Raw genomic sequence first — 26682 nt, forward strand, 5'->3', positions numbered from 1 at the left:
GTCTTTTCTTGTCGGAAAAGTTTTACCCCCACATACAAGGGTGCAGCTTCAGTGGAGTCCTCGGTGATGTATATGCCTTAAATCCATGTTGTACATCCTTTTTCATAGCTCATTTTAGGGCATGATACTAAAAATGAAGTAGTTCCAAATCTAAGGTGGACCACACCACTGGAAATAAAGGTGATTGGCCGTTTAAAACTTTTGTGGGCCACAAAAGTTTTGGACCAAGATGATATTTGTCTTGTCCCTTCATCCTGGCCTTTGTGACCTTATCAACAAGTTGGATGATAAATAAACATTCCAGAGGCCCCCAAGATAATTCTAATGGTGGGTATTCAATCAACATTGTTTGGTATGGTGTGGTCCACCTAAGATTTGGATTTGATTTATTTTTGGAGTCATGCCCTGAAATGAGCTGTAAAAATGGATGGATGGTGGGGATTTAAGGCACATATGTGATGGTGGGCCTCACAGTTAGGAAATCCACTAAAGCCATGCCCCATGTCTAGGATTGCCTGTCATTTTATAATGGGAAGTTGGGGTGGGGCCATCATGGTGTTCGCGAGAAGTCTCCTCTTCATCCATTTTACCCGTGCATATCATGACATGAGCTAAAAATGGAGGCAAATCTAAAACTTAAGTAAGCAATGCAGCAAAAGAAAGTGGGGACATAAATGCTATATTAAAACCTCCTTAGAGTCCATCTTAGTGTTTAATACCATCCACGCTATCTATTCCAATTGAAATGAGCTAAAAACACAAAACTATTAAATTCTTACAAAACTTTGTAGCACTACAAATGTTTCAATGCTTCAATGATGGGTGATTAGTCTCAATCTTCTCATGTGCTTCAACTGAGTCTTTAGATCCATCTCATTTTGTCCCATGTCCCGGACCTTGATTGCCTACGGATGCTGTTATTGGTTAGTGCTGTGTAGGCCTCACCATGATGTATGCATTTTATCAATGTATCCATTTTCACAAATCATTTTATGGCTCAAGTTCTAAATTAAGGCAAACTCAAATCTCAAGTGGACCGGATTACAATAAAGGTGATTGAACATATACAAAAGCTTCTTAAAGTACAAAAGTTTTAAATCAAGTTAAAGTTCGTACTCTACCTTCATTTTGTGTAGGAAGTTTTTACTAATGAGCATCCAAATATCATTGTTTTCATGTCTTAAAATGACATGAAAAGGAAAGGGATGAACAGCAAGATGATGTGTTTACACAATACTAATAAGTAGCCACTGTAGCATCAATTGGCAATCTATACTGGTTCTATACTGGTTCTAGCATGAACATGTGGAACAGATTTCTTACAGACATCACGGTGGGTCACCTAGGTTATGAGATTAAGAGCTTGAAGTTAGGGTCGACAGCAAGAACTTGCTGCAGCACCCCCGATTACCAGCCAGCTAGGTGGTGCCAAATGTTGGCTGGTGTGAACATGATACATCCGTTCTATCCCATTCATCTTGGCATCTTAGGGGAGGCAAATTCAAATCTCAAGTAGACCTCATGGTAGAGAATAACGTGAGTGAGCCTTTGCCATTGAAAACGCCATGTAAGTTTCAGATCAAGTTGGCATTTGTGTTTTCTCTTCATTAAGGCTTGCGTGGCCTTATCTAAAGGGTGGATGACAAATAAGCACTACAGTGGACCTTTAGTAAGATTTTAATGGTGGACATTCAGTTAACACGGCGTGGTCCACCTGAGACTTGGATTTACTTTAATTTTAGAATTATGGCATAAAGTGAGCTGATAAAATGGATGAACGGCATGGATAAAACAGATGCATCATTTTAGAGTCGAGATAGCTTTGATACCACCTAGCTGGCTGGTGCCCAAACCGCGTCCAGGCAATCCGCAGCCTTTCTCACCGTGGGTCCACGTGGCACATTCTTATTTGTAGTTTGAAGTTGGTCCAGCGTCTGAGGACAATGGCGGCGAGGCGCGCGCGCAAGCTGCAAACCGTATTCCTGAAAAGTCATACTTGCTATAAATTAGGGCACGGTTCCCTCTGGATTTTTTCGAATGCATCTGCAGCAGCAAAAAGAAAAAGAAATTGAAGATAGAGTAGAGATGAAGGGCGGGAGGACAAAGACGGAAGCGGCGCCGACGCCGACACCTCCCTCTCCAAAGCAAGAGGACGATAATGGGGTGGCCGAGGAAGATGAGGAGGAGGAAGAAGAAGAGGATGAAGAGGAAGGAGGAGAAGGAGAGGACAAAGAATCGGAGGATCGGCCAAAGCTCGACGATGGGTTTTACGAGATTGAAGATGTGAGGAAAAAGAGGGTTCGCAAGGTATCTGAAAAGAACCACTACCTTTCTTTCATTCTTTCTTTCTGTGGTTGTCTTCTCTACAGCGTTGCTACTGCCTAATGCTCTGTCTCTAATAATTATTATTTTTCTTTTCTTTGTCGGGTAAAAGGGTCGACTCCAGTATCTTATTAAATGGTGAGGAACTGAACTCTTCTTCCAAATGCCCCTCATCTGTTTCCACTCCCAAGTGACATTGCCCTCTTATTCTGCTGCTTTCTTTTTGTTACAGGCGTGGCTGGCCAGAGACTGCAAACACCTGGGAACCTGTCCAGAATCTCCAATCCTGCGCTGATATTATTGAAGCCTTTGAAGAAAGGTTTCCTCCCTCACCCTCTCTCTCCCTCCCTCTCTCTCTATCTGCTTACCTTCTTTGCACATTTTCTTTCACTGTTTAGATGGATGAACCAGCTTCCTATTCTGCCTTTTTCTTTCTGGTTTCAAGCTTACGAGCCTCCAAATCCTCTCGGAAGCGTAAGCGCAAGTATGGGGGTCCTCATATTCAACCCAAGAAGAAACGCACCAGTGGCAAGCTTGATGGGGATTCTCTGCTCCCACCCACTCTAGAAAGACCCAATCCTGCAAATGGAATTGGGCCAGATAATACTGCAGATGATAAAACCGAAGGTGAAGGGGATGGTGTGGAGGAGCATGGAAATAGTGGTAGTAAGGCGGAACAACCTGAGCAGCCAACAGAGAATGGATCTGCCGGTGGCCTGCAACACGGGGAAAGGAAAACAGAAAATCAAGACAATGCTAATCGAGGTGAACTCCAGCGAACAGGCTGTACTGAGGAGAACTCTGGGAACATTTCAATCCTTTTCCCTGATAGCAGGCCTTCAGAAGAAGATGTTTCTACAGATGGGCATTCAAAGATTGAATGCATGCAACTTGCTCAAAGCAGTCGTTTCACTGGAGCCAAGAAGAGGAAATCTGGTTCTGTGAGGAGGTTTAAACAGGATCTGGCTGCAGGTGATCCCGAGGAGGCTCAGAATGCAGCTGCAAGGAGTGCAATTGACTCTCGTGATAAGTGTGACTTATTGGGGATCGAAGATGTTGAATCAGTGGGGGATGAAGCAGGCGATAGAAACAAGCTTGATGATTGCACAAATCCACCTTTTATTACCAAGCTCATCAAGCCTATTGGTTACTCTGCTTCCGTATCCAACAATGTACAAGATGTGTCAGTAACATTCACGGCTTTGAGGTGCAAATGATCTTCTCCAGCTTCTAGTATTTTTCATTGTTTGAATAACATATATTCTGAAAAATAGGTTTAACATCCCCCCCCCTCCCCCACCGAAAAAAAAAAAAAAAAAGAATGAATGAAAAAAAGATATGGGTTCCCATTCTTGCATTAGTAAGCTTCGCTGGGCTTGAAATTTCTGTGCAAATTGCTCATTTCTTTAGTTGGTATTTGTCTAAGAATGTAGCCAACTGCCACTGCCAACTAATGGTAGCAATTCAGTGCTAGACAACTTGGTATGTATTTTTGTTTTGGCATCTTTTCAATGTTTTAACTTTTACCTTGATAGTGGATGGTGTAAATTGCATTGGCTAGAGTGGTAGGGAAAGGGTACATTGAACATAGTAGCTGATAGGTGCCTATACACATCTAATGCCACCTTCTCTAACACCATTATATGAAGATCATTGAAGGGTAAACTGCACAACCTCAACTTTCTGCTAAACAAGATATTAGTCAGACTGAATATGGCATGACCATGAAACATCATGTTTAAGGAACGTGTCTTCTCCAATATGCATTGGAACTAAAATCCCAAAAACCTTGAGGCTTTTGTCTAGGTTTCAAGCCAGGGAAAGTCTCCTCTTGTTGTGTCTTTGAATCTAGTTATGCATCAACTTCTTCTCTTCATCAAACCTTGCTGTAGCAAACTATGGAGGACTAGATTCACTTGAATAATATAGTTGGGTATGTTCCAGTTTGGAAATCTAAAGTGCACTTGATTTTATTAATGTAAAACACAAGCTTACTACCTTTTTTGTTTGGTGGGTTCTCCGATGTTTGAGTGGATGCATAATTCACCCCAACCAATCAGTTAGTTGGATCAAGAGTTGGCTTGTACCTTGGACTCTCCTAGACATTAGACTTTTTTACAATGAACAAGAAAACTAGAAGTTGGGGTGCTATTGCAGATCGTGTTGAGGATAACTTTGGATGTCGTGAGCTTGGGGAGCATATTGTGGCAGAGTTTTTATGTGGGAGGGTTGCGACCCTTCACTGGTCAACCCGTTTCCCTCTATAGGTTCCAGAGTTAGTTGGATGGATACAGATCAAGTTTGCATGTTCCCTCTATTTTAGGCGATGGTTGTTACTAGTTGTGAAATGCATGTCATTGATAGGCTATATTTGGGGTTGTGTCGCAGCCCAGATGTCACTGGCGATACACTGTGCGGCATGGTTTGTGCCTTGGGCTTTATTTTGTTGAGGTCTATGCTGGATTGCTTGATTTCGTGCTATTTTTCCTTCCATGTTTTCACTTGATATGAGGACATTCCTGGTTCGCTGTTTTTTTTATGATTAATGCAAATTTATTTAAGAAAAATAAATAAATGATACAACATAAAAAAACATAAATGTAAATCTATTCCTGGTGTACCGTTGAACCTTCATATTGCTTTGAATGATGTGGAAGATGGATGGAAGAATTTATTTATGTTGCAGACAATGTTGTCAAAATTGTTATCGTTTTGCAAATCATAATAGAGGTTGAATTGTATTGAATTGTAAATCGTAAGATTTTTTCTAACTGTTAAAAAAAAAAAAAAAGGGAAGAAGAAGAAGAAGAAGAAGAAGAAGTCAAAACATCAGAAAAAATAAAAGTAAATCCGAAAAAAAACTCATCAATCATTCATTTCCCACCAACACGTACCCAAAAAGTAATACATATCTTGATATTTTCAATTGGGAACATGCATATGGTATACACATATCATGATAGTAAAGGTTTCTTGTCTTTTTTCTCAGTTTTCTTTTTTGGTCTTTCAGAAAAATTAACTTAAAAAACATACAACAGTCCTTTAATAATTTGATTCTTTTGTACCTTTTTGAAGTATATAATCTTGTTAGAAAAATACGGCATTTGATTCCATGTGGTGAATAAAAATATCTTGATTTCTTTGTGTACGTTGGTATAGAAAAGAGAAAAGTAGAATAAAAGATTAAAAGAAGAGAAAAAGGAGAGAAGCAGCTTGAGAAAAGGGAATTAAGCTAGGGCTCACATTCCCATTTTCCTCTTATATTATTTTATAAAATAGATGAAATTACAAAAGTGGCCTTAAGTAAATAAAAGCAAAAAAGCTGAAAATATCCCTTACGCAAAAACTATTTCCTGACACATCCCAAGATAAGTAAGTGAGCCATAGGCTCATAGCCACTACTGTTAACACTCCCCCTCAAGTTGGAGCATAGATAACTTGCATGTCCAGCTTGGAGATTAGTTTTTTGAACTGAGATTTTTCTAAGAGCCTTGGTGAATAAATTTGCAACTTGATTGTGAGAAGAAATATAAGGTGTGTGGATCTTTCATTGAGATATCTTATCCTGAATGAAATGACAACCAACCTTTATATGTTTCGTTCTCATATGAAACATCGGATTATTGGAAATATGTATCGCAACTTGATTATTGCAGTGTAAAGACATTGAAACATGAAGTCCGAATCCCAATTCTTCAAGAATAAACTTTAACCATATAAGTTCACAAGTTGTATGCGCCATTGTCTTGTATTCAACTTCAACACTTGATCTGGCAACTGCATTCTGTTTCTTACTTTTCCAAATAACCACATTACCACCTAGGAAGGTGTAGTAACTCATAGTTGACCTTCTATCACATCTCAACCTTGCACAATCTGCATATGAATAACCAATTACTTGGAGATGGCCATGCTTTATATAAAATACCCTTCCCAAATGAACATTTCAAATACCCGAGGATTCTTGTAACTGCTGCAAGATGTGATGTCCCCAGATTTTGAATGAACTGGCTCACCACATTGACGAGGAATGCAATATGAGGCCTGGTGAAGGTCAAATAAATGAGCTTGCCAACTAGTCTCCTGTACATGCCAGTCTTCTGACACTTCTCCTTCTTCAAGTTCAAGCTTAAGGTAAAGGTCCATTGGTGTATCAACCAGTCTAGCACCCAACATACTTGTCTCTTCCAACTAGTCACGGACATATTTTCTTCGACATCCATTTTCTTTAACAACATTGCTTCTTACCATGTGTGAAAAGCATACAAATGTCTGATTCCTCTTTTGTGGTATGTCAGAGAGATGCGTTCAATGGTGATAGAGAGAATCCCTATAGACAATTGTCCTTCATACTCTCTCTTACTAGAGGTGTGAATTAATGGTTTATGGTGTGTGACTCTAGGCAGTGCTCGAAATATCGGTATCGCGTTACGTATCGTATCCTTGGGATACAAATACGTATCGGTTATCGCACGGGATATATAGTTTGTATCGGGTAATTTATTGTAAATTTTGTGAAACATGGCCAAACATTGGGAAAATGATTGAATTTTTCAATGAAACTTCAGGGATTGTTAAAAAAAGACCTTAACATACTTTAAATCATAACATCTCAAAAAGAAGTGCACGTAATATGTTTCATTTGTATAGGGTCCTAAGCTTTGCGTTGTTTGACTGAACTAATGCAGCTATATTCAAATTGAATGCATATCATTTAGAATGTATGTGATGATCTTTTCATCAAACACTTCTAAATACTTTGAAATTAGTCTCAATTGATAGCTGGTTGAAGGGAAATTTCGAAAAAAAATAAATATATTTTAAAATTTTAAATATGTATTTTTATTTTTTTTGAAAATTGACAATGACTTAACAAATCAATAGATCAACCCTCATACATGCCTGATTTCATGTTTGGAATGCAACATTGCAATCAATTTGGGAGAAATTGGGCCAAATTTGAATTGTCCCCAAATCGGACCACCTATACTCAAATTTTGAAATTAGACTGGATGTGATGATCATTTCATGAAATACTCCTAAATACTTCGAAATTAGTCTCAATTGACAGCTGGTTGAAGGAAAATTCTGAAAAAAATAGGGAGAATGAAGAACCAATGGATATTGAAATCAAAGCTCTAATTCCATGATTTTTCAAGCAAAACATGAAGAACCAATGGATTTATAACCATTTGACATTGATTTAACATAATTTCAAGAAAAAAAGGGGATCGAAAATTGAAAGTGCTCATCGGATCGAACCTGTGGGATATATCGGCACTACCTATGCATTTCGTATCACGCAAGTGGGATACACGATATATCGGCCGATATTGTCGATATTTAAAACATTGACTCTATGAATGTACTGTTCCCACCAAATCAATACCTCTCTTAAAGATGGAGATTTCAGCACTTATTCATAAGAGTGCATTTTGTAATTTGTGACTTTTATCTAATTCGTTAGAACTTTGTTTACATGACTTTTGGCTACATTTAGTTATAATCTAGACATGCAAATGGGGATGCAAATAGCTTAGGCAGAAGTGAAGTGAGAAGGGACTCTCTGATTGTAGGAAAGTCCCTTCTGTGTTAAGTGTTTCTCTGATCCTGGATGGACCTTTTTCTTGTATCCCTTCTCCATTCGTGCAGTTTTAGGGCCCGTTTGGCCGGGTGGATTGGAAGGGATTGAATGGTAGTAGGGTGGATGGCATGGATTTCTAGGTAATGATGGTGTTGTCAGTGGATTGTCTAGAGATCCATGGGATTGATATATCCCTGGATTGCTATATCCAGTCTGTTTGGCGCGCCCGGCCAATCCCGGTATTAAACCTTCTCATCCCTTCTAATCCCTCACACCAAACACGTCCCAGGCAAATTTGAAGGATGAGGGTGGATTTGATGGGATTTAAATGTAATGATGGTGTTGTCAGCGGATTGTCTTGAGATACATGGGATTGGGATCAGATCACCGACTTTGTTTGGCACGCCAGGCCAATCCCGGGATTTGACTTCCAATCCCTTGCAATACCATCCAATCCCTTCCAATCCGACCGGCCAAACGGGCCCTTATCTTATTTAATAAACTTTTCTTACTCCTTGGTAAAAATGTTATACCTCAATTTTATGAAGATATTGCTATTTGGGCACATTTCTTGAGACTTCTAGTAAATGCCATGAAGCAAATTTGAAGCACCAACTTTGCAAAATTGCTCAAACATGGACTCTTCCCCTTGTCCAGATATTTGTGGAACCCTTCTGTCACAATTTATATCCTCACATTTTTACCCAGAAAAAGAAAAGGAAAGATGATTTATGATCTTGGACTTGGATTGGATCCCCACCTTTGCAGCTTAGGTGGCTGTTCTTTCCATAAATACAGAATTGCATGCATTTTCCTGCCATTTATCGGTAATGGATGCTGCAAGGATATCTGTCTAAGAATCTGTTAAACTAAAGAAATGACATTGTGGAAGACGTGGAGAGGAAGAAAAAGAGAGGAGAAGAGAATTGTTTCTTCATCAATTTCTCCCTCTATTGGCTCTTATTTACAGACCATTTGTAACAACTGATAAACCCAATCCAAGATACTACCAAATCTTAAAAGATATACACCAACATATGGTGCATTATAGGGCATGAAAAAAAGTGCACTCTCACACATGCTACGAGTCTGTTTACTCTTACAGAATCAATATTAAGCAATTTCACATTAAGGTTGTGTATCTTTAGATGGGATGTGTCCGTTCTCAACTTTGAAACAGTTTGATATCCAATAATTAGGAAGGCACTTCACTCATACCTAGTTGTTTGAGATGATCATGTGGCATGTTTGGAGCTTATTGCACCGTATGCATGTATTCTTATAGTTGTAATTCTTCACACGCACCTGTGATATTATAATTGACAACAATAGCGAACTAATTATTTAAAGGCACAATAGTTCACATGGGTTGCTTATGTTAGTTTGCATGGGTTGCTTTTGTGTGTGTGTGTGTGCGCGTGTGGTAGTTCATGATGAGGACATCTGAGCACCATACTAGAGAAGGGCTGAGCTAGTCTCCTTATGGTTAGACGACCATTACATGGGGCCTACTTGACTCAATTCACATTCATAGCCACGTTGAAGATCTCACATGCATGTTCATGCATCTTTGAAGACCTCACACTAGGAAGTTGCACGTAGGCTATATATAGGAGCTTGATGAACACATCGGATTGTTGAATTGGGTGGATATGATGATCGAACTGTTGGATAATCATTGGACATTTTGATCATGGATCTCCATGGGCCACGGAATAGTTTAGTTGTTTAGATTGTTTATATGCTTCGTTATTTTTAGTATACCTTATATTTGTGTTGAGATTAGGGAGTTAGGAACAACTTTTAATTTATTAAGTGTCTTTATGTTGAGAATCTTATCTAAGAGCGACTTTTTGTAAAAGGTCTTTTCTGAGACTATAAAAGAAAACGATGGGTGTGTGAAGCCCTAATGCCATTATTTTAAAAAAAGAAAACATTGTGTTTTCTTTTCTTCATGTGATTTGAAGAATATTCTATGTGATTTGGAGCTTGAATGTGGTGTGATTCTATTCCCCATTCAACGGAGGTACGAGACTTCCAGCTATCAACGTCCTTGTCTCTTCATTTCTATCCAAAAGAGATATTTTCCTAAAAACTTCATCTCTCTTCTTCCATTCCTATCCAAGACTATGCAAATCAAAATTATTTTTTTTTCAACTTTTCGTCATCTAACTTTGACCCCAACCAAAATCAACCATTGGGGACCCAAAAACCCTAACCAAAGACCCACACATGTGAGCCCTAGGTTGACCATATGGACAACTGTTCAATCCTTTGATTTCCTTTTGCTTCCTCCTATGAAAACCCCTTGATTCCCCATCCATAACCCTACCCCAAACTCTAGATCCCCAATTTCTTATTTTTTGTAATTTTAAAAAATCTTAATTTCAAAATCCCCAATTCTTATGAACCCCAAATTTCCAAATTTTAGATTTTTCCCTTCCTAACCCTAATTATAAAACCTACAAATTTGTCCCTTGAGTGTGGAACGTGCTTATGCTAAATTAGAAGTTCTATCCTTCCATCAGGCCTAGTTTTAATTGATTTATGTGATTTCTTAGCATGCGGGTATCTGATTTAGGTTAAATCAGATTTATTTTGTATTGTTTACTCTTAATTACTTAGTGTGTTAGCATATTTTGTTAATTGAATTACTTTATGGACTCTTTCGTAATCCCTATGTTGCATGCTAGTATTAAATCATGTGTCCTACATCAAATTTGGTATTAGAGACTATAGGTTTAGTATAGGATTTTTGTGTTGCATCTAGGTTAGAGTCACATTTAGGGTTAGTAGAGCATACATTGCATGTAGGATCATATTGCTGATATTATTATTATTATTATTATTTTGTCATAGTTGGGAGTATCCCATTGCCGAATTTTTTGCTTGGTATTCTCAGATTGTCATTCCGCTGAATTTTCAGGGTAGTATTTCAGGTTAACAACTTGTTGAATTTTCAGATTAGTGCTTCTAGTATGTCCAATTTGATCTCTAGGTTGGTTTTGTCTTTGTCATAACATTATCTTAGGATCTAGGTTTTCACCTAGGAGTTATCTTGTCTATGCCCACTCGTTTTGGACGTGGTTTTGGCTTATATCCCACTATGAATGTAGAACAAATTGCCGAGGCCCTTAACATTATCAACAACTGTATGATGGCTATTGAAGTGCACAATATGACCATCGCAACTCAATTGACCGTGACCAATACGCGTGTCAATCAGCTTGAAGCCTTCCCTTTAGGTGAATCCCATTACTGGGGAAGATGTCCAATCACAAGTTGGGGATCAAATTGAAGGAGTTGAGACTTTGCCACTTGCAATTGTTAGCCACGCCTTAAGTCAGATTGTAGAAAGCGATTATTGGCGTAATAATTTAATTTTCCATACTTATGCCAAGCGTGGTGGCAAAAACTGCAAGGTGATCATTGATAGTGGCAGTTGCATCAATGTGGTCTTTGTTAGCACTGTGGGCCGCATAGGTATGCTAGTTGTTCCTTACCCCCAGCCCCTTCGAGTATCATGGGTTGATGCGTCTTTGATTCTGGTTTCTCAGCGTTGCCCCATTCCCATCTAGTTTGGTTCTTATACGGACACATTGTGGTGTGATGTTGTCTATGGATATACGCCATATCATTTTGGGCAAGCCTTGGTTGTATGACAGAGACATCATTATTTGGTCATTCGAATATGTGTTCATTTCTGTAGAAAGGTAAAAGGATTGTCTTGAAGCCTCTCCTGCCCAAAAGCACCCTAGAAAAGGAGCACGTCAAGAAACGTGGTCCTGAAGATGTGACGAAACTCTAGCATGAGTCTCTTCCTATAGTTAATACCAAAGGGTTTGAAAGAGAGATTAAAACTGATTTGATAGTGTATGCTCATGTAGCAAATAAGGTCACACCAAAGGTTATTATGGAGATGCCACTTGAGGTTACACTCGAGGGTAGTGTAGATTTACCACCTGAGGTGAATCCGGTATTGGAGGAGTCTAGTGTTGTTATTTCAGAGGATATATTGGATGAGCTTACACTCGTGTGGGACATTCATGCATTGACTCTACTAAACCTTCGTCATGATCAAATGAGTCCCAGTGAGGAAGTGGATCTACAAAGACAAGTAGATGAGCCAAGGACCCCTATAAATTGCATACCCATGTCATTGTTCCATAGGCCTTCAGAGTCTACACATGCATCTACACGACATATGCATGACTTGCATGTGGAGATTAGAAAAAGAATCAATATAAGTAGTGAAACACACAAAATGATTGTTGACTCACACCATAGGTTTAAAGCGTTTGTTGTGGGTGATGAAGTTGATGTTTTATTTTTAAACCAATCTGATTTAAATGATTTTAAACTCGCAAGTATACGAATCAGATGCAAATATGGTACGTATTACGAGATCGTTCCCACGAGGACTGGTTGTCACAATTTAAATCTACGATTCTTCTTAACTAATCCAACAAATAATTGAGCAAACTACTAACACAAATATACGGAAAATAGTTGAGAATAATGAGGAAAATTCAATTAAGGAGAAGACTAGGACTTTCGAATCCACCCCTAATTATCCTAACCCTTGTTTTACCTGTTGATTCAACCTATTCAGATTGATATAAATTAAATAAATCACAAACTATGTCCTTGGTCAGGCACATAGAATGTATAATCCCTTAAAGCATATGGAACACATCTTTCCATCCATGGTCAGGCATGAAGAGATGTAGATTTCTGTTTCTTCCTCTATAGGAAACCTGTTCATGGTCAGACACAAGCACCTAGTATAGTATTTCAAGCAACATCCACATCTAGACTTTGGTTAAGCTCATAGAATGGAGAAGTACAGAGATTTCGGTTAAGCACACTAGAGAAAGAAACAACCCAATCAAATTTAGATAAAATCAACACTTAACAAGAGTTATTCAAATTAGGGGCTTCATCTCAGCCCTAGCTAAAAGATTAGCAACTCATGGAATCAATTAGGAAGACAGAAAAATAAGATTTATAAAAGAAAAACTTCATTCTCTCCCTTCTTTCTTCTCTTTTTCCAAGCTCTCCTCCAAGCTCTGGATCTGCTCTCTTTTGCTGCTGCTCTCGCTCACATTCACAATCTTCTGCCTCCCTGGCTCTCCCCAAGCTCTTGATCTACCTCCTTACCACGTCCAAGACTCCTCTTATAAGTGCTGGAAGGGCGGTGGAAAGGCTGGAGTCGGTGGAGAGGCTCTCGCAGCAACAGCCGCGTACTCCTTTTCACAGCCAAGTTCAGACGCAAAACAACTCTTCTTTCCTCGCTCGGTTTCCAAAGAAATACCGTCTCCTGGGACGTTTTTGGCTGGCCTATACGATGGGCGGATCAGATCTTCCATCTGATGAAAGATGGTGGGCCACAACCGCCCGAAAGTCCGTTTTTCAAGGACGTGCGTAAGCCTACGCACGTACAACGCTGTGATGATCGGTGAGCCCCACAGAAGTGTTTTTGGGAAAATCCACCCCGTACATTGGATTCAGGACGGAATTTCGTTCAAAGATAGATGGTTTTGAACGTCCATTGACGCGACCCATAGAAGAAATCACAATAAAATCAATTTTGAACGTCACAGGACGGTCCACTTGTGGCCTCTGTATCTCACACATGTGTTTGTATGGAAATAAACATTCAGCATCTTTTTGAAGGGTTTTTCCCCCTATACAAGATGAACGGCTTGGATCTACCTTACGGGTCATGAGTGGGGCCCACAAGCTTCCGTAAGACGGACAACGTCCGTCCGTTCGCTGCGCCAGAAACGGCAACTGCCGTCTTGAGAGGAAGAAACGGGTCAGCGCCTGCTGACCCGCCTTAGTTGGTCCGATGCTCGTCGAGCGTGTGTACACTATGTACACGATGTACATATGGGGTCCACTGTGATGCTGTCGAGAAATCCAATCCATCCATCCTGTTTCTCATCTTATTTAAACTGTCTAGGTCAATTTTGAAGTATAGCCAGATTATAGGTGGGCCCCAATTAATGAATTAAAGGGCTGATCTGGCCGTTGGGCCACTTTCCGAGATATTCAATGGATGAAATTTTACATGTACGGTTAATTTATATTCCCCAGACCATGTATGAGGTTTCGTGTCAATCGGATGGCGGGTACTACGTGATCTTGCAATCTGGACTATTTTCGGGCCTTTTTAATGTGAGCGGCTTAATTTTCTTGGATCCCTGGCATGTAAATCTGTTGATCTTGGTCCCCTGGGGTCTGTCCCTTGCTTTGGTGGCTTCGGAGCATCAAATCCACGCTTTTAGTACTTTTTTTTAGTCAACGCTCCTGATTACACCCTTCAACAAAAAACACGATTAAAATATTCCATTAAGCGTTATCATGTACGTAAAATCATGCAATAATTAGGGCCTGATATGAAATATTCGACCCTTATCAGAAGTCATGATTAGAATACATCCAAAAAGGTTTCCACAGGGAATCATGAAAAAATTACAAGCCCGTAGCTCTGGACCATATAAAATCATGAAAAGATTGGGTTCAAATGCTTACTTGATGAATCTTCTACCTAACATGGGTATCAGTTCCACATTTAATGTGGAAGATCTTGTACCGTTTCATAGACCTTCGCCTAACCCTCACATGAACTTTGATGATGATGCCCCTGACCCGTCCCAAAACCCATGGCCATTACCTAACCCGTCTTCTCAACCTTAACCATCTATACCATCCATACTTGCGAGAAGAGGGGAGATAGAGGATATCTTAGATGAAGAAGTGCTTTCCATACGACATGGAGGTTACCAGGAGTACCTTGTCAAGTGGAAGGGCAGACTAAAGTCGGAGAGTATGTGGATCACAGATGCAAAGCTTCAACAATGAGACCTGGATCTCCTTGAGCATCACTGTAGCTTTATTTTGCGAGAGGCAAAATCTCCTCAATTGAGGACATCCGAGTACCATACCAGAGGAGGGTTGAGCCAATCTCTTTATGGCTAGACGACCATTACATGGGGCCCACTCGGCCCAATTCACATTTCTAGCCACGTTCAAGACCCCACATGCGTGTCCATGCATCTTTGAAGACCTTACACTGGGAAGATACACGTGAGTTGCATATAAAAGTTTGATGGACACATCGGACTGTTGGATTGGGTGGACACGATGATCGGACCATTGTATCATCATTGGACATATTGATCGTGGACTACCATGGGCCACGAAATAGTTTAGTTATTTAGATTGTTTACATGCTTTGTTATTTTTGGTATACCTTGTATTTTTGTTGAGATTAGGGAGTTAGGAACAACTTCTAATTTATTAAGGGTCTTATGTTGAGAATCTTATCTGAGAGCGTCTTTTTGTAGAAGGTTTTTTTTTGAGACTTAAAAGAGAAAGATGGGTATGTGAAGCCTTAATGTCATTATTTTGAAAAAAAAGCTGTGTTTTCTCTTTTTCATGTGATTTTAAGAATACTCCATGTGATTTGGAGCTTGGGTGTGGTGTGATTCCATTCCCCATTCAACGGAGGTATAGGGCTTCCATCTATTATCTTCCTTTTTTTTTTTTTCCTTTCTATTCAAAAGAGGTATTTTTCAAAAAACTTCATCTTTATTCTTCCCTTCCTATCCAAGACCATCCAAGTAATCTTTTTCTTCAACTTCTCATCATCTAACTTCAACTCCAACTAAAATCAATCATTGAGGATCCAAAAACCCTAGCCAATGACCCACACATGCGAGCCCCTAGCCTGAATGTATGGACAACTGCTCAATCCTTTGATTTCCCCTTGCTGCTTTGATGCAGGACAATTAACCACTTGCTCTAAAAGCTCAAACTGTTAGAGTATGGCAAATTAATCTCTTTATCTCATAGCCCAGGCCCCACACGCATGGGTTAGGACCTTGGCTGAACCCCCTTCGTGGGCCCCAAATCACATGGGCCGGCCACCCCGAGTGTGTCCCCGCATCCCACGGGCTACACCACTCGAGCCTGGTGTGAAGTGCACATTAATCACCTCCGGTGAGGAATCTCGAACACGAGACCTCCGTGGGCCGCATCCACCCCGAGTGTGCCCCTGCATCCAACAAGCGACCCCACTTGAGCCCGGTGTGAAAATGCCTCTGCATTAATCACCCCCAGTGAGGAGTCTCGAACACGAGACCTCCTGCTCTGATACTAATTTGATGCAGGACAATTAACCACTTGCTCTAAAAGCTCGAACTATTAGAGCATGGCAAATTAATCCCTTTATCTCATAGCCCAGGCCCCACATCGCATGGGTTAGGACCTCGGTCGAACCCCCTTCGTGGGCCCCAAATCACATGGGCCGGCCACCCCGAGTGTGCCCCCGCATCCCACGGGCTACCCCACTCGAGTCTGGTGTAAAATGCGCATTAATCACTCCCGGTGAGGAGTCTCGAACACGAGACCTCCGTGGGCCGCACCCACCCGGAGTGTGCCCCTGCATCCAACAAGCGACCCCACTCGAGCCCGGTGTGAAAATGCCCCTGCATTATGCCTCCATCAAAACCCCTTGGTTCCCCATCCATAACCCTACCCTAAATCCTAGATCCCCAATTTCCTATTTTCCTCATTTTATAAATAATTATAAAATCCTTAATTCCCATGAATTCTAATTTTCCAAATTTCACATTCCCCCCTTCCCAACCCTAATTATAAAACCTATAAATTTGTCCCTTGAGTAGGGAACGTGCCTATTATGCTAAATTGAAAGTTCCATTGGGCCTAGTTTTAATTGATTTATGTGATTTCTTAGCATGTGGGCATGCGATTTATGTTAAATCCTATTTTATTTCCTATTGTTTACTCTTAATTAGTTAGTGGATTATCATCTTTTGTTAATTGAATCACTTTATGGACTCTTTCATAATCTCCACGTTGCATGCTAGCATTAAATCATGTGTCCTGCATTAGTTCGCATATGTTGCTTTGTGTGCGTGTTGGTGGTGGGTGTGTGCATGTGGTGAAACGAGGCAGTTGCTTTTTTCAGACCATATTAGCCATTACAAGGGCCATAACGGGGCATAACGATCGCTACCCCCGTAATGGTAAAAAACGACCACTTTTTTTTTTTTTTTTTCTATGTAAATCTATTCCCCCCCCCCCCCCCCCCCCCAAACCAAATTTTCACTTTCCTCATTCCAAAAACTTTCCTACATTTTACAATAGATTTTGGCAACCTTGTGCTATAATTTTTAGGATCAAAATAGTAAATTGAACCGATTTGGGCAACCAGAAACTCCAAGGGCCATTTTAAATAAAATGAAATAAAATAAAAACTCTAAACCACCCCCCCCAATTTCTAATTGTAATGTTTGATTATGATGTGTAAACATTAAATGCACATAACCATGTTCATAAATTCACCAGACAACCCAATATGACATTCTCACCAAAGAGTGGACCGTTACACTACCATAAACATGCTCAAAACAAAAAATGAATACAAATTTGAAATATTTACATTATTATGGATTTTCTAGATTATTATTATTATTATTATTATTATTATTATTATTTTGAATCATTTCGGGGTTTGCTACGATTGCTACACCCTCCTATCAGTCGTTACGACCGATACCTGTATTGGTAACGGTGGTGGCCATTACGGAATACCTTGGTGTTGATATTGAGGAGCAAAGGGGCAATTACAAAGAATCGATTGGCGCACACATTCGTAGCTTGCATGTGCATATTGATATTCAGAAGGCATAAGAGCCCTTAAGAAAGAGTTTCCCAATACAAAGAGCTGACTGGCTCACACCTTCTCAGATTGTTTGACTGAAAGTTTGAAACCCATTTAATTACAATAATAGAGTCCTTAGGGCCTATTTGGCGCAAGGGATTAGTTGGTATTAAGTGGGATGGAACTACAAATCCCTTGTAAGAAAAACCATCCCTTGTTTGGTTTATCATAGGCTTCCAACATCGGGTCCTGTGCTCATTCGGATGGAGTAGGGAGGGCTTTCCGCAATCCTTTCCGCTGTAAGCAGGATTTTCAAAATCCTTCGGATTTCCTCCTAAAACTTTTACGTAGGAAGTTCTTATGCTGGGAAGGGAGGTGGGGCCCACCTTGAGTTTGCGAGGAATCCACCTCGTCCATTTGTTTTACGTGATGAGTTTAGGGAAGATGAGGTAGATTCAAAACTCAAGTGGACCACAGGAGAGATAATAGTGGGGATTGAGTGACCACCATTGAAACATTCATATGGCCACAAAAGTTTTGTATCACGCTAAGGTTTTCTGTGTTGTCCGTTTATTGCGGCAAGAATGAAATTATAAACGGTTGGGATGAGATATAAACTTCAAGTTGGAGCTCGGGAATGTTTCAACAGTAGGAATTCCTCTCGTATGGCCCACTTGAGTTTTGGATCCACCTGACTTTTGGTAGAATGCCCTAAAATGATCTTGCAAAATGGATGGACGGGGTGGATTCCTCACAAACATCAAGGTGGGCCCCACCTTGCTTCCCAATATGGTTTTTAAACGCGGTTTTCAAGATTGTAAGTTGTTTTCCATGTACAACCAAACACTATATGGAATCAAAACATGTATTTAAGCCATACCTCCTAGATGACCCAAACACCAAAGTGAATAGGCTCACTCCCATGGCATTAAGAGATAATCCACCGACAAGTGCATTTATTGGAAAAAAGCAATTCCATCCCACATAATACCAACTAATCCCTTGCACTAAACACCCCCTAAGAATGAGGGTCCGCCTAAGCATATTGCTCGTGATTGTTTTAACAATTTTCTCTTTGTGAATCCTTCAATTTATGGGTGCAATGGTTAGGTGCTCTAAGATTCTACCTCTCCTCTTGAAAGTAACTTAATCTTGGAATACCTTGCTTATGGTCTTTTTGAAGGACCATGTGATCCCTATTAGAGATAGAGCCTTTGGGAGAGACAAAAAAGCTCTAATAAGAGTTGGAAGTCCAACCCCTTTCTTGTTTATATTAAGACGTGACTTACGTTCCCAAATTACATAAAATATCCTTAGAACCAAAGGCAAAAGAGGAAAAACAAAAGAAAGAAAAATAATGAGAAAAATTAGAGGAAAATAAGAGATGTGCTATGGTTGTGAGAGAGAGAGAGAGAGAGAGAGGGGGGGGGGGCGCTCACGCTCTAGAGATGTCATGTCTACACTTCCTCTAAAGTCGAGGCATAGATATCAATCTTGCCTGGCTTGCCAAGAACATGTTTTCCAACTTCAGCATTAAGAACCTTTGTAAAGATATCTGCAAGTTGAGTAGTAGATGGAATAAAGTGAGTAGAGATAATGCCCACAACCACAACTAGTGTTATCAGAATCGTACGATTCACAATATGAATTGTACGATTCATATCGTATCGTATGATCATACACCCAAATCGTAAAAATCCCAATAATCATATGATAATTGTAAATTACATAAATGGGCCCAAAAATTACTTAAAAATCAATTAAAAAAATTATTCAAAAATTTCTTATATCTTTGTACCCTTTTGCTCATAAAACATGAAAAAGGCCTCCCCAATTAAATATATCCTCATTTTTATTTTTCTTTTGAGAGAGAGAGAGAGAGAGAGAGAGAGAGAGAGATTTGGGGATTTTGATTAAAAAACCCAAAACAATATTCACAATGGAATCAAATGCCATTTTTTCTTAACATGATTCTACACTTAAGAAAGGTACAAAAGAACAAAATTATTAAAGGACTCATCATTAGGCGAAGCTTCTTATTAATTTCTAAGTGAGAATTAATATGGTTGATACTAAGATTACCAATTGAAGTCGATAAATCAATGGCATATTTTCGTTGAGACAAAACGATGCCCTTCTTAAAATAAGAGACTTCAATTCCTAGAAAGTATTTCAGCATTACTAAATCTTTGATGCCAAAAACCTTGCTCACAAAGAATTTTAACTTAGACATTGTATTAGAACCATAACCTGTAAAAATGATATAATCCACATCCACACCCACAATGATAATATCCTGTACACGCTGCTTAACAAACACATAATGATCAAGAAAAGATGTCCCACTACAATTTAGATCCTTTGTAATTTGACCAATGGTTAAATTAAGAACTAATAAAACGAAGGATGAGGAGAATGATGGTGACGAAAATAGTACCCTTTCCTCTCATATGTGTTGGGGTACTATCTGCTAATTTCACACGACTTAGGAGTGGAGATAAAAAAGAAAAAGAAAAAAGTCAATGTACCTGTCATATGATTAGTAGCCTCTGAATCAATTATCCAAAATTTTGATATAGGGGTAGTGTAAAAGGCTATGAAAGTATTGCCTGCTAGAGCCAAAGATGTAAATGAAGAGGCCTTATTTCGAGTGGCATCTCATAGTAAGGCATCATGCTCACTTTTCCACAGATGAACCGCATAACCAATTTATGGAATCACAAGTGAATTTTCCAATGGTACAATGTCTCCAACAATATCCTGAGAATCCTTAACATATGCAGCTACAAAATTAGCAACTCAGCCTTGAGGTCAACCATGGACCCAACAATAATATGCCTATATCTACCATAATGATTGCACCGACGATCGCCCAGCATTATTATTATCAAAATTCTTGAATCCTGTCATTATGGCAGGTTTTCAACAATAGTCAATCACATAGCTGTACGGCACTTCTTATCTCGTAAAAGCGAGGCATGTACACTATTAAGCGAATTTAAAGTTGTAAAATCAAGAATCTAGGATCAAACATGCTTAAATTCAGAATCATGGCTTGTCAAATATCATTTTCTTCTAAACACCTTTTTAAAATTTTTTTTTTTTTTTTAATATGCCTTTAAATCGTAGAATAAAGAAATTAAAGATTATCTAAGAAAGGCAATTCCTATCACATACCCACGGATCTTATCACAATAATCAAACATTGATCATTCTATCTCAAATGACTAATTTCTTGATAAATATTGTCAATTCAGACCATATTATTCTGATCAATATATAATTCAGAAGCAGCCAACCAAATCTCACTTTCAGTGGACAACCAAGAAAGTCCATCACCAATCTCTGGTTTCATTGAATTCAGGAAGCAAGGCATAACTAACAAATTGTTTGATTTTCACTCTCCATAAGAATGATTTGTCGTAGGAGGTTTCAAAATAGTGTCATCCATATATCGCAACTTTTACTTTCTCCCAACAAACATCTCAACGTGGTTTGACCATTGAAGACAATTACTGGACTTAAAATTTACGAGTTGTAATCTGCAACCCAGGATTCTCAGAATGTGCAACCAACCTCTTCATCTTGGAGGTGATGGGATCAACTGTCTGAAGTGTTGGTGATGAACTAGCAGTATCAGAGAAGATGAGAAAACGCTAGGAGCTTTTTTACTCTGATACAGTATCAGAGAGAAAAAAAGCCTTTGGGAGAAAAAGGAAGTCCAGCTCCCTTTTTATTTATATTAGGTAATGTCCCAAATTACATAAAATACCCTTGCAACAAAGGAAAAAGAGGAAGAAGAAGAAGAAGAGAAATAAGAGGAAAGTAAGAGATGGTCCATGGTTCAGAGAAGGAGAAGAAGAAGAAGAAGAAGAGAAACAAGAGGAAAGTAAGAGATGGCCCATGGTTCAGAGAGAGAAGGCCTAATCTAGAAATATACGTGTATACAATTCCAAAGAGCAGTAGTAAGTATAGCCAAATTAATCGAGGCATTGCACAGCAAACAAAGAGATGATTTACTGTTTCCACCTTAATTTTACACATGAAGCAAATGGTTCTATATATGCTCCTGAGCACCCAGACTTCTTCTTCTTCTTCTTTTCTTTTCTTTTCTTTTTTCTTTTTTCTTTTTATTTATTTTTTATTTTTTTATTTTTTTTATTTTTATTTTTTGCTGTAGAGGAATGCTGATTATAAAATTCTGTTTTGTTTCTTAGAATTTATTTATATTGATCGAATTATTTTGTTTTACAGGTCTGATGGGAAGGAAGTGGTGGTGGATAACAAATTTCTGAAGGCCAACAATCCACTGCTGGTGCGAGCTGCTTTCTGCCTCACTCTCAGATTAGCCTACTTAAAACACTACCGAATTTGAAGCTGCTTATTGTTGTTGTTGTTGTTGTTGTTGTTATTATTTAGTTTCTCTCATTTGGTTGTTCAATGGCAGTTGATTGGCTTTTATGAGCAGCATCTTCGCTACAGTCCCCCCATATGAATTTGGGTTCCTGGGAGGTATGTACTGATGGGGGCAATTCCTCTTACTTTAAGTGCCTCTTTAAGTGATAGCTTGTCGTACCATCATCATCGCTACACGAATCCTTTTCTGCCATTCCACTCTATCGAGGCCATAACTTCAGTCAAACCATAGGTCAAGTCTTTTCTTATTATCTCTACCCATGTCTTTTTGGGGATTGCCCCTGCCCTTTTAGAGCCTTCAGCTTGAACCGACCTAGTCCGTCTAACCAGTTCCACTATTGTTCTCTATTGCACCTGACCAAACCATCTAAGCCTCTACTTAACTTATGGTGATACTCCTAAGTTCTCTTGAATGCATAAATTTCTAGTTCTATTCTTCCTTGTTTTGCCACTCATCTGTCTCAACATCCTCATTTCAGCAGCACTCATCCTATGAACATGTTGTTCCCTTAACTGCCCAACATTGTGTCCCATAAAGCATGGCATGACTTTTCCCTTCAGATTGATTGGTATGCAGCAGTCACATAAAACTCCAGAGACACTTATCCACTTTTCCACCCAGCTTGAATTCTATGCACAACATCCTGTATATTGACATCAATTCTTTTTCTGCAGCCTGTTGGGATTTGCTTAATTCAGTGGAAGTGGATGTTACCTCTCCAGATGCTTCTTGTCATTTTGGTTTCTGGTTACTGAAGGAGGCTCTATAAGCTGATTCATTGGGCATCATAAACATGCTCATGCTGTTGTTGAGTAGTTTATCTTGACATGTGTGCACTACATCTAATGATATGTTAGGTGTTTGCTGCGAATTTCTGCTGAAGCTGGCTGGCTAACAGAAATGGGTAGTGGTATATTTCCATCTAATGCCTGTGTTGTTTTTGCTATCCTAGTTGTAACTATTCCATAAATTCCTTTTCCGTTCTTGGGATGTTTTCAGCTAGTAGTCCCAACGTATCTTATTGTAATATGTCAGGATGTATTCGAGCAAACCTCCCACGGATTTAATCTACTCTTCCCTTTGAGGTTTGCTAAACGCAGTAGTGTACAAGGCATGTCATCAATATGCTGTAATGTGTGCTAGAATGGCAGATGGTTGTGATATATCCAAGACGTTCACCAGGTGGAACTGACTATATAGGGAGATGTTCTTGCCGAAAAATTAGGCTAGTCCACCCATCAGGTGTGGGACATTATGTTTGAAATTGATTTATGGTTTAGGAAAGTTAAGCTTTTAATATTTTTCAGCGAAAGATTTGCTTCATAAACCTGGTCCACCTGTTTGGTTTCCTGACCTGAATCTTGTGCCAGAATATCAAAATAGTGAGGAGCCTTGTGTTGGATGGGTTGGATCTCATACCTATATGTAGTGGTATGTACATATGCTGCCTTATACACACTTGTTCCTTCCGTTTTGAAGTTGTTTCAGCTCCGACCCAACATTTTGAGCTTCTTTAAACGGGGATATTCGGGCTTTGCATGTAGGAATTGATTTCACAACTTTCACGACCACGAGAGGGCAAGTGAATGCGTATGTAGTACAATCAGCGCCCTTTCCCATTTCGACTGTCCAACTTGTGACCTCTTCTTCGACTGGCCATGGACAATCATTCTGGATAGTGAAAGTAGGGTAGTTCTCTCCATCATCCTCAGTTACTGGTGACTCCGAGATCCCTAGTCTCAACACTAGAAAAAAAAGAAAAAGAAAAAGGGGGTCATCTCCTTGGTGGATCTGTACAGAGCGCGGCTACAATGGAGCGTGGATCACCCGTGACACCTGGTTCTCCAAATGCGCACCATAAGATTCAGATGCTGCCATTTTGGCAGATTCAGGCTGTTCATCGGGTGGTCCCCACCACTAAGAGGTCTGGTCCAGAATCAGGCTGGTTCTTGTCTGCTCATCAGGTGGGCCACATGTGCATTGGAAGTGGGTCAATGGTCTTTAATCTCTCTGTTCATTTTATGCAGCTGTACACCTGATGAACAGATTCGCCTAGGGCATATTAACGTTGGGGTCTACTCGATGAATGTTGGTGTTGCGCTGTGTACACCAGTGGGGTCTCTGGGTTTATGGAACTGCATATGTGCAGCTACAAAATAGAATGCCCGCACATCATCGTAGTTATAGCCTTGCCCCACGCCTGGGCTGGCTTTATAGATCGCATTAGGCAGAATTCAAAATAGAATTTCTCTTGATTTCTTAGCTGGTTGGTAAAAGTAAGGTTATCGCAGTGGATCACCTTATAAAAAGGGAGATGGTTATCCCCCAGTGATTGCTTAGGTAGAAGTAAGGTTCTTTTAAGTCGGACAACCTCTAAAAGATGAGAAAAGAGAGGAAAAGAAAAGGAAAACGGTTGTCTCCGTTGTCTGTCTTATGTGCACGAGGGATGCAGAATCGGTAGATCATCTGTTTCTTCACCTTTGTGTGAAAGTGATCCGACCTTTTCCATTGTTATTGGGGGTGATGCCAGAATTGATACTCGAACACATGACTTGGTGTTGTGTAAAGGTGCATGTGGGAAATGAAAACCTCATGCTAGTATACAAAATACCTATATAATCTTGCATCTTCCAACCTACAACAATAGGAGTTGAAAAATATACAAATATGTTGATATAGATCATTTAGACATAAGGATCCAAGAAGGACGAGCATCCTTAGCTACCATCATTTTTGTGGAATGCCCAATTAATTTTAGAGTTTTTTAATCACGGTAAACCACACCTTTTACACTCATGGTGGCACCGTGATATCTATGGTGCCACCGTCCAATACCAGAAAAAGGGTAAAAGCAGTAGCTAACATTTCTACTGTAGCAAGAAGTACTTACAATATGGATAATTGGGCAAGCCTAACATGAAATTAAATGAGCCTAAAATGAAATTGAGCAAGCATAATATGAAATTCAACAAGCCTAACATAATATGAAATTCAAGAAGCCTAACATGCTTAACATTTAATTCAACGAGCCTAACATGAAATTCAACGAGCCTCAAAGGAAACTGAGTGAGGCAAACATGAAATTCAATGAGCCTCAAGGGAAATTGAGCGAGGCAAACATGAAATTCCGCAAGGCAAACTGGAAATTGATTGAGGCTAACATGAAATTGAGCAAGACAAACTGGAAATTGAGTGAGGAAAACTGAAAATTCAAACATGAAATTCAGTGAGGCAAACTGAAAATTGAGCGAAGCTAACATGAAATTGAGCCAGGCAAAGAGGAAATTGAGCGAGGCAAAATGGAAATTGAGCAAGGCTCGGAAGAAATTAAGCAAGACAAACATGAAATTGAGCAAGGCAAACTGGAAATTGAGCGAGGCAAACTGAAAATTGAGCATGAAATTAAGCGAGGCAAATTGAAAATTGAGCGAGGCAAACATGAAATTCAACGATGCAAACTGAAAATTGATCAAGGCTAACATGAAATTGAGCGAGGCTCAAAGGAAATTAAGCGAGGTAAACTAAAATTCAGTGAGGCAAACATAAGATTCGGTGAGGTAAAAATGAAATTGAGCAAGGCAAACTGGAAATTGAGCAAGGCAAAGATGGAATTCAGCGAGACAAACTGGAGATTGATCGAGGCTAACATGAAATTCAGCGAGGCAAACTGGAAATTGAGCAAGGCTCAAAGGAAATTAAGCGAGGTAAATTGAAAATTTAGTGAGGCAAACATGAAATTGAGCGAAACAAATTGAAAATTAAGCGATGCTAACATGAAATTGAGCAAGGCAAAGACGGAATTCAACAAGACATACTGGAAATTGATCGAGGCTAACATGAAATTTAGCGAGGCAAACTAGAAATTGAGCGAGACAAACTAAAAATTTAATGAGGCAAACATGAAATTAAGCGAGGTGAATTGGAAATTAAGCGAGGCTAATATGAAATTGAGCGAGGTAGAAAGGAAATTGAGCGAGAAAAACTAGAAATTGAGCGAGACTAACATGAAATAAAGCAAGGCAAATTGGAAATTGAGCGAGGCTCAGAAGAAATTGAGAGAGATAAACTGGAAATTCAGAGAGGCAAACATGAAATTCAACAAGATAAATTGAAAATTAAGTGAGGCTAACATGAAATTTAGCGAGGCAAAGAGAAAATTGAGCGAGGCTAACATGCAATTGAGTAAGGCGAATCGGAAATTGAGCGAGGCTCAGAGGAAATTGAGCGAGGCAAACATGAAATTGAGCGAGGCTAACATGAAATTGAGCGAGGCTTAGAGGAAATTGAGCGAGGCAAACTGAAAATTGAGCGTGGTAAACATGAAATTGAGTGAGGCAAACTGAAGATTTAACGATGCAAACATGAAATTAAGCGAGACAAACTGGAAATTGAGCGAGACAGAGATGAAATTGAGCGAGGCTAACTAAAAATTGAGTAAGGCAAACAGGAAATTGAGCGAGGCAAACATGAAATTCAGTAAGGCAAACTGAAAATTAAGCAATGCTAACATGAAATTGAGTGAAGAAAACTGAAAATTGAGCACGTAAAACTGGAAGTTGAGCGAGGCAAACTAGAAATTGAGTGAGGTAAACTGAAAATTCAGCAAGGCTAACATGAAATTCAGTGAGACAAACATGAAATTCAACGTGCATCAAAGGAAATTGA

At 39.4% G+C, this 26682-nt stretch overlaps 1 protein-coding gene across 1 annotated transcript; it reads left to right on the top strand.

The window, feature by feature from the left end:
• Positions 1–1928: 1928 nt before the first annotated feature.
• Positions 1929–23178, top strand: LOC131232508 (chromo domain-containing protein LHP1). Its single transcript, XM_058228787.1, has 7 exons — positions 1929–2307; positions 2435–2460; positions 2555–2641; positions 2768–3529; positions 21855–21915; positions 22048–22112; positions 22692–23178. The coding sequence occupies exons 1-6, from the start codon at positions 2038–2040 to the stop codon at positions 22093–22095; spliced, it is 1254 nt and encodes a 417-aa protein (XP_058084770.1). The 5' UTR covers positions 1929–2037; the 3' UTR covers positions 22096–22112; positions 22692–23178.
• Positions 23179–26682: the final 3504 nt, after the last annotated feature.

Source organism: Magnolia sinica, chromosome 18 (assembly GCF_029962835.1).
Source record: "Magnolia sinica isolate HGM2019 chromosome 18, MsV1, whole genome shotgun sequence".
In the NCBI taxonomy this organism is placed as follows: domain Eukaryota; kingdom Viridiplantae; phylum Streptophyta; class Magnoliopsida; order Magnoliales; family Magnoliaceae; genus Magnolia; species Magnolia sinica.